Source organism: Schistocerca cancellata, chromosome 6 (assembly GCF_023864275.1).
Source record: "Schistocerca cancellata isolate TAMUIC-IGC-003103 chromosome 6, iqSchCanc2.1, whole genome shotgun sequence".
In the NCBI taxonomy this organism is placed as follows: domain Eukaryota; kingdom Metazoa; phylum Arthropoda; class Insecta; order Orthoptera; family Acrididae; genus Schistocerca; species Schistocerca cancellata.
Window position 1 is genome coordinate 641,905,420 of NC_064631.1, and position 14,315 is coordinate 641,919,734.

The following is a 14,315-nucleotide window of genomic DNA, read 5'->3' on the forward strand; positions in this document are numbered from 1 at the left end:
GTTTGTGTTAAAAAACATACTTCCGTGCATTTTTGTATGGTTTGTATTAAACAATTACACTAGCCCTTCTCCTCATGTTCGGTCTGTGGAATCGGTTGTCAGTACTTGATGTGGTTTATGAAATATATCCAACAGTAACGTTAGGCGACTCACCCTGTATGTATAAAATTGATGGAAAAACAATCCCGATTGCAGTGGTTATCTTATTTAAAATGACCGGTTTCAGACTGGTCTTAGGCCATCTCCAGATTAACACTGTCATCTGAAGCTGACCTCAGTCGCTGAAACTGTTCATATATGTGGTAAAAACAAAGAAATACAAAATTGCCTCTGGGAAACATATGCACTGTGGACAGCAGTTTTCACCAATACTTACAATGAAGTAAGAAAACAAGCCACACAAAAGTGTGCACGTAAGTTCCTGAAAATAGAGGTCTCGTATATGCGGAGCCAGCTGCCAAATTGTAATTATTAGCAGCTGACATTCCATATGAAATCTGTATATTTTGTTACATTTATTTATCTTCAATTTGTACATTACTAATTGACATTTTTATAGTTTTACATAGTACATAAACAATATGTTCTTTCTATGGTATCCTAGTAGGTACATTCATTGACAACCACCTGTTGTCTGTGTTGTTGCTAATGCCATCTGTTGACAGCATCTTTTTTTTTTCCTTAGCACACTCCTTTCTTGATGTACAGTTAATTTGGCTACTGGCTCCACATTTATGAGAGCTATGTTTTCAGCACCTTATGTGCCCACTTTTGTGTGGCTTGTTTTTGTACTTCAGTGGAAGCATTGATGGAAACTGTTCTCCACAGCGCAAATATTTTCCGAAGGCTTCTTTTTATATTGTACTTCTTTATTTTCACCACAGCTATATCTGATGATGTATCAAAATGCATCACACGTCAATAAATTAATTTGTGACCAAGACCCTTCGGTTTCATTGTGTGCCAAATAAATTATCAGGGAAACATTAACAAAAAATGTGTTTTTTCCACCTAGCACAAAAAAATTTTAATTAAATAGCAGAAAATTGTACAAATACATACAAATTTTGTTAGGCAATTTACAATACACATTTATGGTTTTTCATTGCTAATAAACTTGAATGTCACTAGCACATTATTTTCAAAACTGAACCTTTATCAAAGTTAAGTCTCAAAGGCATCAAAATTAAACACTATCAGCCACTAAGATCCAATGTACAATCCGAATTCACACAGCAGCAAGCATGTGACAGAAAAAGTATATATCCGTCATCCCTATACATCTTTCGGTTATTGATATTAAAAGATGTATTGCTGGTTGTTGCTGCTGCTGTAGTCTTCAGTCCAAAGATTGGTTTGATGTAGCTCTACACACTACTCTATCTTGTCCAAGCCTCTTCATCTTTGCATAATTATTACAACATACATCTATTTGAACCTGCTTGCTGCATTCAAGTCTTGGTATTGTCCTACAATTTTTATTCCCCACACTTCTTCCATTACCAAATTGATGATTACTTGTTACCTCAGGATATGTCGTATCAACTGCTCACTTCAGTTAGTCAAGTTTAGCCACAAATTTATTTTTTCCCTAACTTGATGCAGTTATTCAATCTTATTAGCTAGTTTCAAAATTAATATTGTCAATAACTCTTCTATTCACCAGATCCAACCCAGCTATCACGCATGAAGTAAAGGTAATAGGGATATGACAGTTTAGAACCAGGGGTACTATCATTTAATAACATATATAGAAGAAAGTGAGAAATGGCATTTACTATGAACATTTTCAGCATTTTATATTTAAGTATCAAATGTCTGTATCAATTCTAAAACAAATTGTGGTGCGTTTTAAAATGTGCATCCAACTGCAGCAATTCAGATCACTTTGTACACCACATAGCATTTCTGAGGAATAAATAATGAAGCATTTAAATTATGTGGTAAATTAAAGTGGATGGTTTCATGTAAAGGAGATTGTGAATACCATTATGATAAATTCTTGCTTCTTCTTTCAGTCACAACACACACAAGTGACATGCTTTTTATTTAACTAGTTATAGAATAAGTGGCGTGTGCCCTCTGTTCTGCCAAAACATGAATTTAGCCATCAAAAATTACTAAATGGGTTGCAATAAAACACAGAAATAAGTAGAACCAAGTTTTCCTTCTTCAGAGTTAACCAGTGAAAAGTAGCTGGGTGTGCAAATTGAAGGCAATAAATAAAAATAAAGAAATGCATAAGCTTATGATCCTAAGTTGAAACAAACATAACAGTAAGATTAGAATACTATCTGTAAGTTCTTTCTCTCTTTACATTCCCAATACAGGGCATGGAAATCTTCATTCCTGTGGTGCACATTCTTTTAAGTTAATTTAATCCCCCCTCTCTTTTGCCTTTCAGTGCAGTGACATAAAATCCTTGGTGGAATACACATGGAGGATTGAGTAAACACTAAATTGACAAAACAATATGCAGCAGACGGTAATGGTAATAGAGGATGTGGCAAAAGTTACATTATAGTGCTGATTTTCCCTCAGTGAAGTAACCAGACGATAGCCAGTAATCGTTTCTACCAACAACATGGACAAAGCAATGCATTGTGCCAAATGGAAAAATTGTAACTCATGTGCCACAATAACCATAGAAAACCTATTTACACTAAACAAAACAGGCTGTCAGCACAAATAATAGTGCAAGGGTCAAATCCTTGGTACAGTCTTTCTAAATTAGACATACCAGCTGTCATAAAATCGTCTAAGTGAATATACATTTGAATTTGGTACTGGTCAAATCCAGTCGGAAGTCTGTTGCCATATATAATGCACAACTAACACACAAGTATAAGTGGTGTGGAATATCTACAGGCCACTGTTTGTGAACCGAGACGGAGCCTCTGAAATTGACTAGGAATGTGCAAATACAAGTCCTTGAATGACATCATCAACTACTGTTACAGCTGAAACATATATGTCCTTTAAACTAAAGATGCCAACTGTTAATGAAGGCAAGGTGTGTACTACTACACCACGTGTGCTTTTTGTGTGGGTAAATTATTTGATTTGAAGTCTGAAATGTTTGTGAATGTTGTCTGAAGAGGAAATATACATACAAAGGAACATTGCTGTTAAGAACCAGTGTCGTATTGGATGTAAAGGACTGACACATAATTGCTGAAAAAGAATTGAATATAAATCCGATGGTGAACACATACTTTGTAAAATAATCTGGGTCTGAAAGAGAAAGTAAAAGCAAATAATATTCAGTCAAGGAAAAAATTATTGCACAACATTGCTCCCTCATACATGTTGTGTGAATTTCTTGAACTGGTCGAAGCAGTAATATGGCTGTGACGGTAGAAATTAACAATGCACAATACGCAAATTAAGGCAGTATACACAAGCTACAACACACACACACACGTCTCGAAGGCAGCACAACATATTCACACATGATCCATATTAGCCAAAATTTTGATATAAAACGATTTTAGTTTTACATTATATTACATTAATACTTGTTCCATAGATCACGAATACGACATTTCATAATGATATGGAATGTGTCAGTTTAACACAAGTTTTCTTTACACAATATAACTTTTTTTTCCTGTTACTACTTTATATCTAGAAATTCATCTATTGAGTAGGAGTTGTCATTCAAAAATTCTTTTAATTTGTTTTTAAATGTTGTTTGGGTATCTGTCAGACTTTTAACGCTAGCTGGCAAATGACCAAACATTTTTGTGGCAGCATAATTCATCTCTTCCTGAGCCAAAGTCAGATTTAACACTGAATAGTGGAGATCACCCTTTCTTCTAGTGTTGTAGCTATGCACTTCACTATTACTTTTGAATAGGGATGGGTTATTAATAACAAATTTCATAAGTGAATATATGTATTGTGAAGCTACTGTGAATATCCCAAGTTCCTTAAATAAAAGTCTGCAATGTAATCTTGGGTGGGCTCCAGCTATTATTCTGATTCCATGCTTTTGTGTAATGAATACTTTTTCTCTTAGTGATGAATTACCCCATTAGGAGAAAAAGTATATATGCTTTTATAAAATGGTGATAAATAAAAACTGATACCGCTCAAGAGTGGTGTATGTTATGTAAATTCAGAGAGCACAACCACTTATGAGCATAAAATGCATTTGCCATGTTTGTAGGTAGTAGCATTCTAATGTGTTTTACTATCTTAGGCATTCCACATACATTTGTGCAACATCATTTTTTATTGTTTTCACAGGAACTAGTATGTCTTCAATGATTTGTTGGGCCTCAAAATGACGGACAAGAAAATTCTGCATCAGTCCACGTCGAGTGTCAATATTTAACACATCAGTGGGCTTGGTAACTTTGCATTTACAAAAGCCAAAGAGTGGGGTAAAGTGCATACATACAAAGATGTCAAGTGTGCCATGTGGTTACATTGAAACAGATGAAACTTGAGCACTGGATTATGTCATCACTTGATTTCATTTCTGTTCAGATTCTCAGTTATGCTGTTGTAAAATTAGAAAACAAAATGAATAATACTCCTCTACATAGTTATGTTCATTCCTATCTCATAATATTTCTTTAAGAGATCTGTAAATAGCTGGAGGAGGGGAGGGTATAAGGTGGAGGGGGGTCTACTTGTTCAGTTGTCCAATCAACTGCACATACAGCAATGCATAAAAGGTACCAAAGGCAGCTTTATGAATTACCAGAAAAACTAGTTGACTGAGAGAGTGATGTAATGTAATGTATCAGATTTTTCTGTTAAGTGTGAAGGAAATTACTTTAATACTAATTAGTCATACATGTTGCAAAGAATCTTGAGGTCACCACCACTCAATCACATACTGATATCAATTTTCTTAATTCTCATGTTTAAAAAAAAAAAAAAAGATTGCTGGCCCTACAAACTCTATAAGGAATTGCACTTCACAGCCAATTAAAGGGCAAAAATGTCTGAAATTTCTGTGCATCATTAACTTGCAGTTACTGTATTAACGTATGGGCACTCCAGGCTATCCATGGCTCAGTCCATGCCCCCCCCCCCTCCGTTGCAAAAATTTCTGTCACTAAAGTGATGGCAAGTTTTCCATTGAGCAAACTCGTGTAGAGAACGCTCTGCAGATGACTGTACGCAGCCTGGTGAATATTGCCTGGAGAGTGCACACTTTAGCATATCCTGCAGTGTGCGTGCCACACACTCTTGACAATAATTCTCACTAATGACGATTGTAAGTGTGTCTCACAATTTACTACCGAGGACTCTCCTGGATGGACGGCAAATTTAGAGCCTGTCTCTGAGTGAAACTGTGGATCAATGTGGAAACATGATGGACACTGTGTTAATACTATATTTAACTTCTTGTTCAGGTCATATTGATTTCCTAAATATCTCCTCAATATGATGAGTCGTTGTACCTACTTATTCCATTATAGTACTTATTCAAGATACATTACTAGCAAATAGGTTCCATCAGTTCTTCTTTGAATAAAAAATACATTCCATTTATTGTGGATAGTGAACTGCAACTGCGATTTAAATTGACAGTTTATGTACTAGGAAATGCAACTATTTGCTTTCTTGAAGCAGAACAGAATACATTTAAAGCAAGCAGCAATGATCTATGAATATTCGGTTAGAATTCCACAAAAATTAAGTGAGCCACAACTTACTTCAGACAATGCCGGAACAGTAATTTTCACTGGTTGTTTCCTTGGTATATCTTGATCAGGTGTCTCAGTTAACTTGTTGTCCACTTCATATTTTAACGCTTTTGACTTGGGTGCAGGTAATGAAGAAAATAAACCCGATGCAGGTGCCTCATCATTTATTTCATTTGACTCACTCAGTTTCTTCTTCTCAAAGACAGTTTCTTCTGATACTTCAACAGAACTGATTGTATTATTTTCTGATGGATGATCAATGCTTTCAAATTCAGAGTTATTTTTTGTTTTCACTGAATTGTCCTTTTCATCTTCGTCACCACTCTCATCACTGCTACCGTAAGCTACCAGTGACATTGTGTATCTATGGCAGCAAAAATAGCGAACAATTAACAAAGACACATCTGAACTGATCTCTAACAAACATATTATGCGTTCTTAGATATACATATCTCATAAATCCACATCATAACACTATTCTGTATACGACCCGTGGAACATGTGAGAACAAAAAAGGAGACAAATTCTTTGGTCATTCATACAGAAAAGAGTTCAACAGATTACCTAAACAGAGCCTAAAATACCTTTAGAAAAAGAAGTCAAGAAAATCAGGCAGGGACAGTTTTAGAATGAAAGTATTACAGGAGGAAGGTTTCCAAGGCAAGAAGGAAAAGAGAAGAGGTTTAAAATGAACTGAAGAGAGGAAGAAGCAACACTGTGAAAGGCTGAAGGAATACCGGAGAGAAGGGAAGAGAAAACACCAGAATATGAAGAAATGAAATCAACAACCATATAACAAAACTAAAACAGTACAAACGTAACACAAAATTGGAAGTAAAAATATTATACGGCGAAGATGCTGATGCTGAGTCACAGATAGGCACTACAAAAAGACTACCTAAATAAAGCCTTCGGCCAGTAAGGCCTTCATCAAAAATAGAGCCCCCCCCCCCCCCCCAAAAAAAAAAAAAACACAAAAACACACTCACACACAAGACTGCAGTCTCAGGCAACTGAAGCCACACTGTGAGCAGCAGCACCAGTGCATGATGGGAATGGCGACTGGGTGGGGGTAAGGAGGAGGCTGGGATGGGGATAGTAGGGTAGGGACAGTGGACAGTGTAGTGCTGCTGGGGAATATGCAGGGACGAGTTGGAGAGAGGGTAGGGCCGCTATGTGTAATCGAGAGGTTCGACAAAGGGCAAGGGAAATTTGGGGAGGGGAGGGGGGGGGTAGTGGAAAAGGAAAGAAGTAAAAAGACTGGGTGTGATAGTGGAATGAGGGCTGTGAAGTGCTGCAAAGGGAACAGAGAAGAGGCTTGACGGGTGACAACAACGACTAACAAAGGTTGGGAGTCAGGAGGTTTACGAGACTGTAGGATATATTGCAGGGAAAGTTCCCACCTGCGCAATTCAGAAAAGCTGGTGTTGGTGGATACGATCCATATGGCATAGGCTGTGAAGCAGTCATTGAAATGAAGGATATCATGTTTGGCAGCATGTTCAGCCATAAAACAAGTGGACCACCCTGTTGCAGAGCATGCTGTCAAACATGACATCCTTCATTTCAATGACTACTACACAGCCTGTACCATATGGATCCTTCCCACAACAATCAGCTTTTCTGAATTGGACAGGTGGGAACTTTCCCTGCAATATATCCTGCGTCCCCATAACCCTTCTGGCCTCAACCTTCGTTAGTCAATGTCCTCACCCATCCAGCCCCTTCCCTGTTCCCATTGCAGCACTACACAGCCCTCATTCCACTATCAAACACAGTCTTTTTACTTCTCTCCCTTTCTGCTAACCCTGCCCTACTCTCCCCACCTCTCCCCTGCCCACCATCTAACCTCCTGACTGCACATAGCTGCCGTACTCTCTCTCCACCTCGTCCCTGCACACTCCCCAGCAGCACTGCACTGTCTGCCACCCCTACCCTACTATCCCTCTCTCCCGACCCCAGCCTCCTCCTTACCCCACACAGTCACCAATCCCACCATTAACTGGTGCTGCTGCTCCCAGTGTGGCTTCAGTTGCCTGAGAATACAGTCGTGTGTGTGTGTGTGTGTGTGTGTGTGTGTGTGTGTGTGTTCTATTTTTGACAAAAGCCTTATTGGCCGAAAGCTTTATTTGTGACAGTCTTTTTGTTGTTCCCATCTGCAACTCAGCATCTCCACTACATGGTAACAACTTTCCTTTTCAAATATTGTTACATTCCATCCTGGATTTTCCATTGTTTGACAAAAACAGAAGTCAATTTCCTGCAGTAAATAAATAAAAAGGAAACATATCCACCAACTACACCGACAATTGAAGGAGATAACATGGCAATTACCACTGCACCAGATGCACAGCTGTTTGAATTCTACAGCACACTGAGATTGTAAGATGACTTCACCTCTGTTAAATATGGAAAATTTTCCACACATAAAGAACATCAAACAGTGGTTGGATAATGGCACTAAATGAAACTGTGTTTCTCCCAGTTGATAGGGGAAATAGCTCACATGGTTTACGAAGGACTGTTATTCAGAAACACATAGATTTTACGTTAACTAATTCCTCCATTACTACTTGGCAGAACAACTTTATATTTATAACTAAAAAGAACAAAACAATACATGCTCTACTGTATTAATGTATTTAGTAAACTGGATTTCAGTTCGTGAGGTCACCATCAGACTATAATTAATAATGATCATCAAAGATGTTAAAGTAGAGGTGCACAACTTTTTGAAAATATATCAGTTGGAAAGGGAGGTGTAAAAAGGAGTTAATACTAGCTATGACAGTGAAATTGTAATATAGTTGAAAATGAATGTTCGTGTGTGTATGTGGGCATGTCTACATCTACATCTACGTGATTACTCTGCTATTCACAATAAAGTGCCTTCAATGAACCACCTTCAAGCTGTCTCGCTACCGTTACAATCTCGAACGGCACACAGGAAAAACAAGCACTTAAATTTTTCTGTGCAAGCCCTGATTTCTCTTATTTTATCGTGATGATCATTTCTCCCTATGTAGGTGGGTGCCAACAGAATGTTTACGCAATTGGGGGAGAAAACTGGTGATTGAAATTTCATGAGAAGATGCAGTCGCAACAAAATACGCTTATGTTTTAATGATTGCCACTCCAATTCACGTATCATGTCAGTGGCACTACCTCCCCTATATCGCGATAATACAAAACGAGCTGCCCTTCTTTGTACTTTTTCAATGTCAACCGTCAGTCCCACCTGATGCGGATCCCACACCGCACAGCAATACTCCAGAATAGGGCTTACAAGTGTGGTGTAAGCAGTCTCTTTAGTAGACCTGTTGCACCTTCTAAGTGTTCTGCCAATGAATCGCAGTCTTTGATTTGCTCTACCCACAACATTATCTATGTGATTGTTCCAATTGAGATTATTTGGTGAGCAGAAAAAGAGAGGAGCAGTGACGGGAAAAGACTAGGGGTGCACTGGTCGAGAGTCAGCACAATGACAGTAACGTGGCGTGACTTGGGAAGAGGCTATAGGAGAAATGGGGTAGAAACTGTTGGGTGGAGGGCCTGGGAACACTAGGTTATAATAGCTGAGGTGAGGATAATTTCAGAGTCGAGAATGTGTTATAAGGATAAATCCCATCTGTGCTGTTCAGAAAAGCTGGTTGTGGAGGGGATGATCAAGATGGCCCGGGTTGTGAAGCAACCATTAAAAGCAAGCACATCATGCTCAGCTGCATGTTGTGCCACAGGATGGTCCACTTTGCTCTCAGCCACTGTTTGTCAGTGGACTTTCATCTTAGTGGGCTGTTGGTTGGTAGTCACGCCAAAATAAAAAGCTGTATAATGTCTGCAGTAGAGCTGGTATATGACATTGCTGCTCTCACAGGTGGCCCAACCTACGATGAGGTAAGATAAGCCTGCGACAGGAACGGGTGGGTGGATTGGGCAGGTCTTCCATGCAAGTCTTCCACACAGATGTGTTTCTTGTGGCAAGGAGGTTGGGATTGGAAGTAGCATAGGGATCAACTATACTGTGCAGGTTCTGTAGGCAGCAGAGCACCACTTTAGGAGGAGTATGAAGGATCTTGGGTATGAAGTCTCTCATTTCAGGGTGTGATAATAGATAATCAAAGCCCTGGTGAAGGATGTGGTTCGTTGTTCCAATCCAAGGTACCAAAGGTGTCAAAGGGGACACTCTTTTGTAGCTGGTTCTTGGGGGTGATACGATTAGGAGTGTGTGGGGAGATGGCAAAGGAAATCTGTTCGCAAACTAGGTTTGCGGGATAGTGCCTGTCTGTGAAGGCCTTTGTGATACCTTCAGCATAACGGGCAAGGGAGTTCTTGCCATGCCATCCTCGGGTGGCCGGGCTGTACGAGTGGGATTTTTTGGTGTGGAAGGCATGGCAGCTGTAGGAATGCAGGTACTGTTGGTGGGTGTAATGTGGACAGAGATGTGGATGGAGCCGTCAGGGAGAAGGAAGTTGATGTTCAGGAAGATGGTACACTGAGTTGATGAGGATGATATCTTCATGACCTGGACACAGAGCCAGGTCACCCCAACCTCAGTCCTTCACAAGCTCCAACACCTTCTCTCCCACCTGCTTCACCTTCTTGGAAGATTTATTGCAGCATATCTGTAGTAACTCTAGGTAGAGAAAACTGGGTAATGCCCAAAATTGTCAGTAGTGAGATTGTTGCGCATTAAGTGCACTTACAGTGTCAGCAGCTTTTGCGCTGGGTGCTGCAGTTGGTACTTGTTTGCATGGTAGATTGAAATGATTAGACAAGATGGCACAACCAATGAGAGAATAGTGTCCAACAAATGTTGTTATGATTTGGAGGGTACAAAATTATGTGGGGCCATAATGGAATGTATTGTGCACAATGTTGTTGTGTAAAAGAGAATATTTCACAAAATTTAAACTGTAATCTTAGGTCCCTGTGTAACCACAACCTCGGAAATTGGGACATTTCAAAAATATCCCACGAAATGTTCACTAGGCTAAGCTACAGATCAACCCGTCACCACAGACTGTTTTCATTGAGTCACAATGGTTGGTTTTGCCACCTCACACCCAAACTGATTCATTTCAACCTAGCCTATACATTGGGCTAGGCTACAGATCAATCGTCACCACAAACAGGTTGCTTACCCTCAGATTCATTCGCTTCGCCGACTGACTACCAAACTGTAACAGACTACACTTCAGGTGAGTCCATTACGTCAGCCATTTTTCTTCTAGTCACATTTGTTGGCTTTTCCAACTCACAATCAAATTATAACAATGAAATACAAAACATTAACCCAAGAAATCTTGTCATATTCTGAAAAACATGCGATACAAAGAATACATTCAAAACTGGTAAACAACTTTATAATCTAAAATATAAACATTGTAAATTGTCTATCTTGTGCTATCCATGTTGAAAACAAAAGAAATCTTAATGCAATTTTGTCATATGATGACATGTTGGAGACCGTGGCTGTTTTTTGAAGACAAATGTTGATGGTGTAATGACAGCAACCAGCCACAAATTTACTTTGAGTTCCTTTATTCAAAGGAAACCGTTTCCTTTGAATAAAGGAACTCAAAGTAAATTTGTGGCTGGTTGCTGTCATTACACCATCAACAAAAGAAATCAATTTGTGTCTTCTGTCAGAACAGCAATTCTTGCTGGCTACTGTACACTAGCACCCAATTAGCTACAACAAACAGAAATTAATTGCAAACAGCAGCACGCACTGTAATAGTTGCCAACACCATCTCTTCACATTAATAATCGAATATTGGGCTAAATCTATGTGTATATTGAAAGAATAAGCTACACTCTTAAAGAAATATCTTTGTCACAGATGTTTCAGCAAGTAATGTGATATGTGTTTGGCATTCACCAGTCAAAATTCTTTCTTGAGCATCACGCATTTGGTGTGTTGTCTGTTTTGTAGGTACATGCAGCATCTTGTCTAATGTGAGTGGCTGCAACTCAACAACTCAGCCTATGACCACTGCAATCTGTCGATGACAAAGTTATTTTAATCAGAGTATAATGGGAAATTGAGGTAGTGTATTCATCACACTAGGAAAGGAACTTAAATCTGCAGAGATTGTAATTGGAGCTGCACATGTGGGAGGGCTTAGTATCAAGGGTGTACATTTATGACTGGATCGTCCCCTGTTGACCCCCCAGAGTCACCACCATACACAAACGAGAACTTGCGAGGAAACCTCGACTTGCTAGCACGTATGTTCCCCTAACATACTGTCACCACTGGAGGAGTCTTTAACTGTCTGATAATCAACTGCAGTAATTCGAGTTTGGTAGACTTTAAGTGGTGGGCATCCTGCAAAATAATACTAAATGCCTTCTTTGGAATCTACAGAGAACAGACAGTTCCAAAGCCCACTCACTATGGAAATATGTTTGATATATTGACAATAATTTTGGTTATATGTCAGCACCATCAGTAGCACCGAAGCTGGTGTTGAGACACTGAAGGATGAACAGGAAGTGAAATGGATCGTCAAGGCTGACAGAGAAAATGAAATGTATGGTAGCAAAGTAAAAGCAGAATTGTTTCACACCATTTTGCTGTCTTCCTCTGCAAAGGAAAATCTGGGAGTAAAGCCCCAGTTTAACTCACACACTGCTGCAAAGGTGAGTGATCGGATATTAGTGTCAGTGGCACTGGAAAAACAGCTGAAACTACTAAAACTGAGAAAGGTACCAGGGCCTGTTGGAAACCCTGTCAGATTTTATACAGAATTTGCATCTGTGGCAGAACCTCTTTTAACCATATTGTAGATCCTGTGAATAAAAAATCTTTGCTTAGCAGTTGGAAGAAAGCACTGGTCACACCTGTACACAATAACGGTAGCAGAAGTGATGCCTAAAACTGATTTTCAATACCTTTGATGTCCATAAGTTGAGGGATCTTAGCACATATTCTAAGCTGTGACATAATGGAGTATCTAAAACAGAATGAGCCATTCCATGTGAATCAGCACAGATTCCAAAAACATATGTTTTGGCAAACTCTATTTGTGCTTTTCTGGCATGACATCCTAAAAGCCATAGATCAAGGCAGTCAGTTACAGGTAGATGCAGTATTTTCCAACTTCTGAAAAGAATTTGACTCAGTCCCACACCAATGCTTATCAATGAAAGTACAGCTAAGCAGGGTATCAGATGGAATTTGTGACAGGATTGAGGATTTCTTGTAGAGAGGATGCAGCATATTATCTCACAAGTGATAGCCATCAACAGTTGTAAAAGTAACTTTAGATATGCCCCAGTTAAATGAGTTGGGACCCGTACTGTTCATGTTGCATATTATTGACCTTATAGAAAGTAGTAACATCAGACTTTTTGTTGACAATGTAGTTTACTTAAATGAAGTACTGCTTGCAAAAAGCTGGACAAATATTTTGTCAGATCTTAATAAGATTTTAAAGTGGCGTAGAGATTGCCCACTTGCTCATGTCAACTTGAGCGTTTGATGCCACTCATCTGCTTTGATGCGTAATGTAACTGTGTGTGACATTATGGTGGCATGGTGTGTTTAAAATGGAACACGTTTCCGGAAGGCATGCTGGAGTATACCATGGCATGCTCTAGTGAGGAACGCTGATGTTTTTAAATTGTTTGTGAATGTTGTTAATGCTATCAGACTTCTTTAGTGCTGTTTGTGATAATACTGAAAGAGTTTGTGGTGGTTTGTTAGTGAGTTATTTTGATGTTAGATTTGATTTTGTTTTTCGATTTAATCTATGGTGTGTTGCTTATGGTTGGAGATTTAATTTTGTTTTGTTGTTTGTTAGTTATAGATGTGACAATGAAGCAGATGCACAGTTTCTGCTGTGTCGCAACTGGGGATGACATGCAGAGCACGATTAAATGCATACAATTATACAGTTTAACTGCTGAGTTTGTGAAGTGTTACATTTGTGGAGAAGGTGTGAGATTGACCACAGCTGCTGCACCTCGGACCAGCGACTAGTATATGTGGCATTGTCTATGGGACAACGTATGACATTCCATCCAGAGGGCTTCCTAGCTTCAGGAGTCTAGGTTTGCTATTCAGGAGATTGTGTTGATGACCTACCATTTTTTTTATCACAATTTGAATAAGTCAACTTGCACAAACACCTAGATGTAACAATTATTAGAGACATGAAACTGAATGGCACATAGGCTCAATAAAAGGTATAGCAAGTAGGAGACTTCAATTCTTGTATAGGATACTGGTAACTGCAATCAGTCAACAAAGGAGAGTGCTTACAAAACACTTATGTGGCCCACCTTAAAATATTGTACAAGGGTGTGGGACCCATACCAAATAAGACTATCAGAACATATTGAACATATACAAAGAAGTATAGTAGGAATGTCTGCAGATTTGTTTGGCCTACGGAAGGTGTCATGGAGATGCTGGAAAACCTGAACTGGCAGATGCTTGATGCTAAACACCAACTATCCAACAAATTCAAGAATCAGTATTAAGTGATGAATTCAAAAATGAATTACAAACCCCAACGTACTGCTGCCACAGGCACCACAAACATATGATTAGTGTAACAATATTATGAGAAGGAAAGTTGCTACTCACCATATAGCAAAGATGCTGAGACACAGATAAGCACAACAAAAAGACTCTTACAA

At 39.0% G+C, this 14,315-nt stretch overlaps 1 protein-coding gene across 3 annotated transcripts in view; it reads right to left on the minus strand.

Annotated features, from left to right (window-relative positions):
- The window catches only part of LOC126088609 (proline-rich protein PRCC), an 85,180-nt gene that overhangs the window by 65,443 nt on the left and 5,422 nt on the right, over positions 1-14,315 (minus strand). For all 3 annotated transcript variants that reach the window (XM_049906830.1, XM_049906829.1, XM_049906831.1), the window contains exon 2: positions 5,676-6,030. In XM_049906830.1, the coding sequence (XP_049762787.1) occupies positions 5,676-6,023 (348 nt within the window). In that variant the 5' untranslated portion in view covers positions 6,024-6,030. The remainder of the gene's footprint in view (positions 1-5,675; positions 6,031-14,315) is intronic.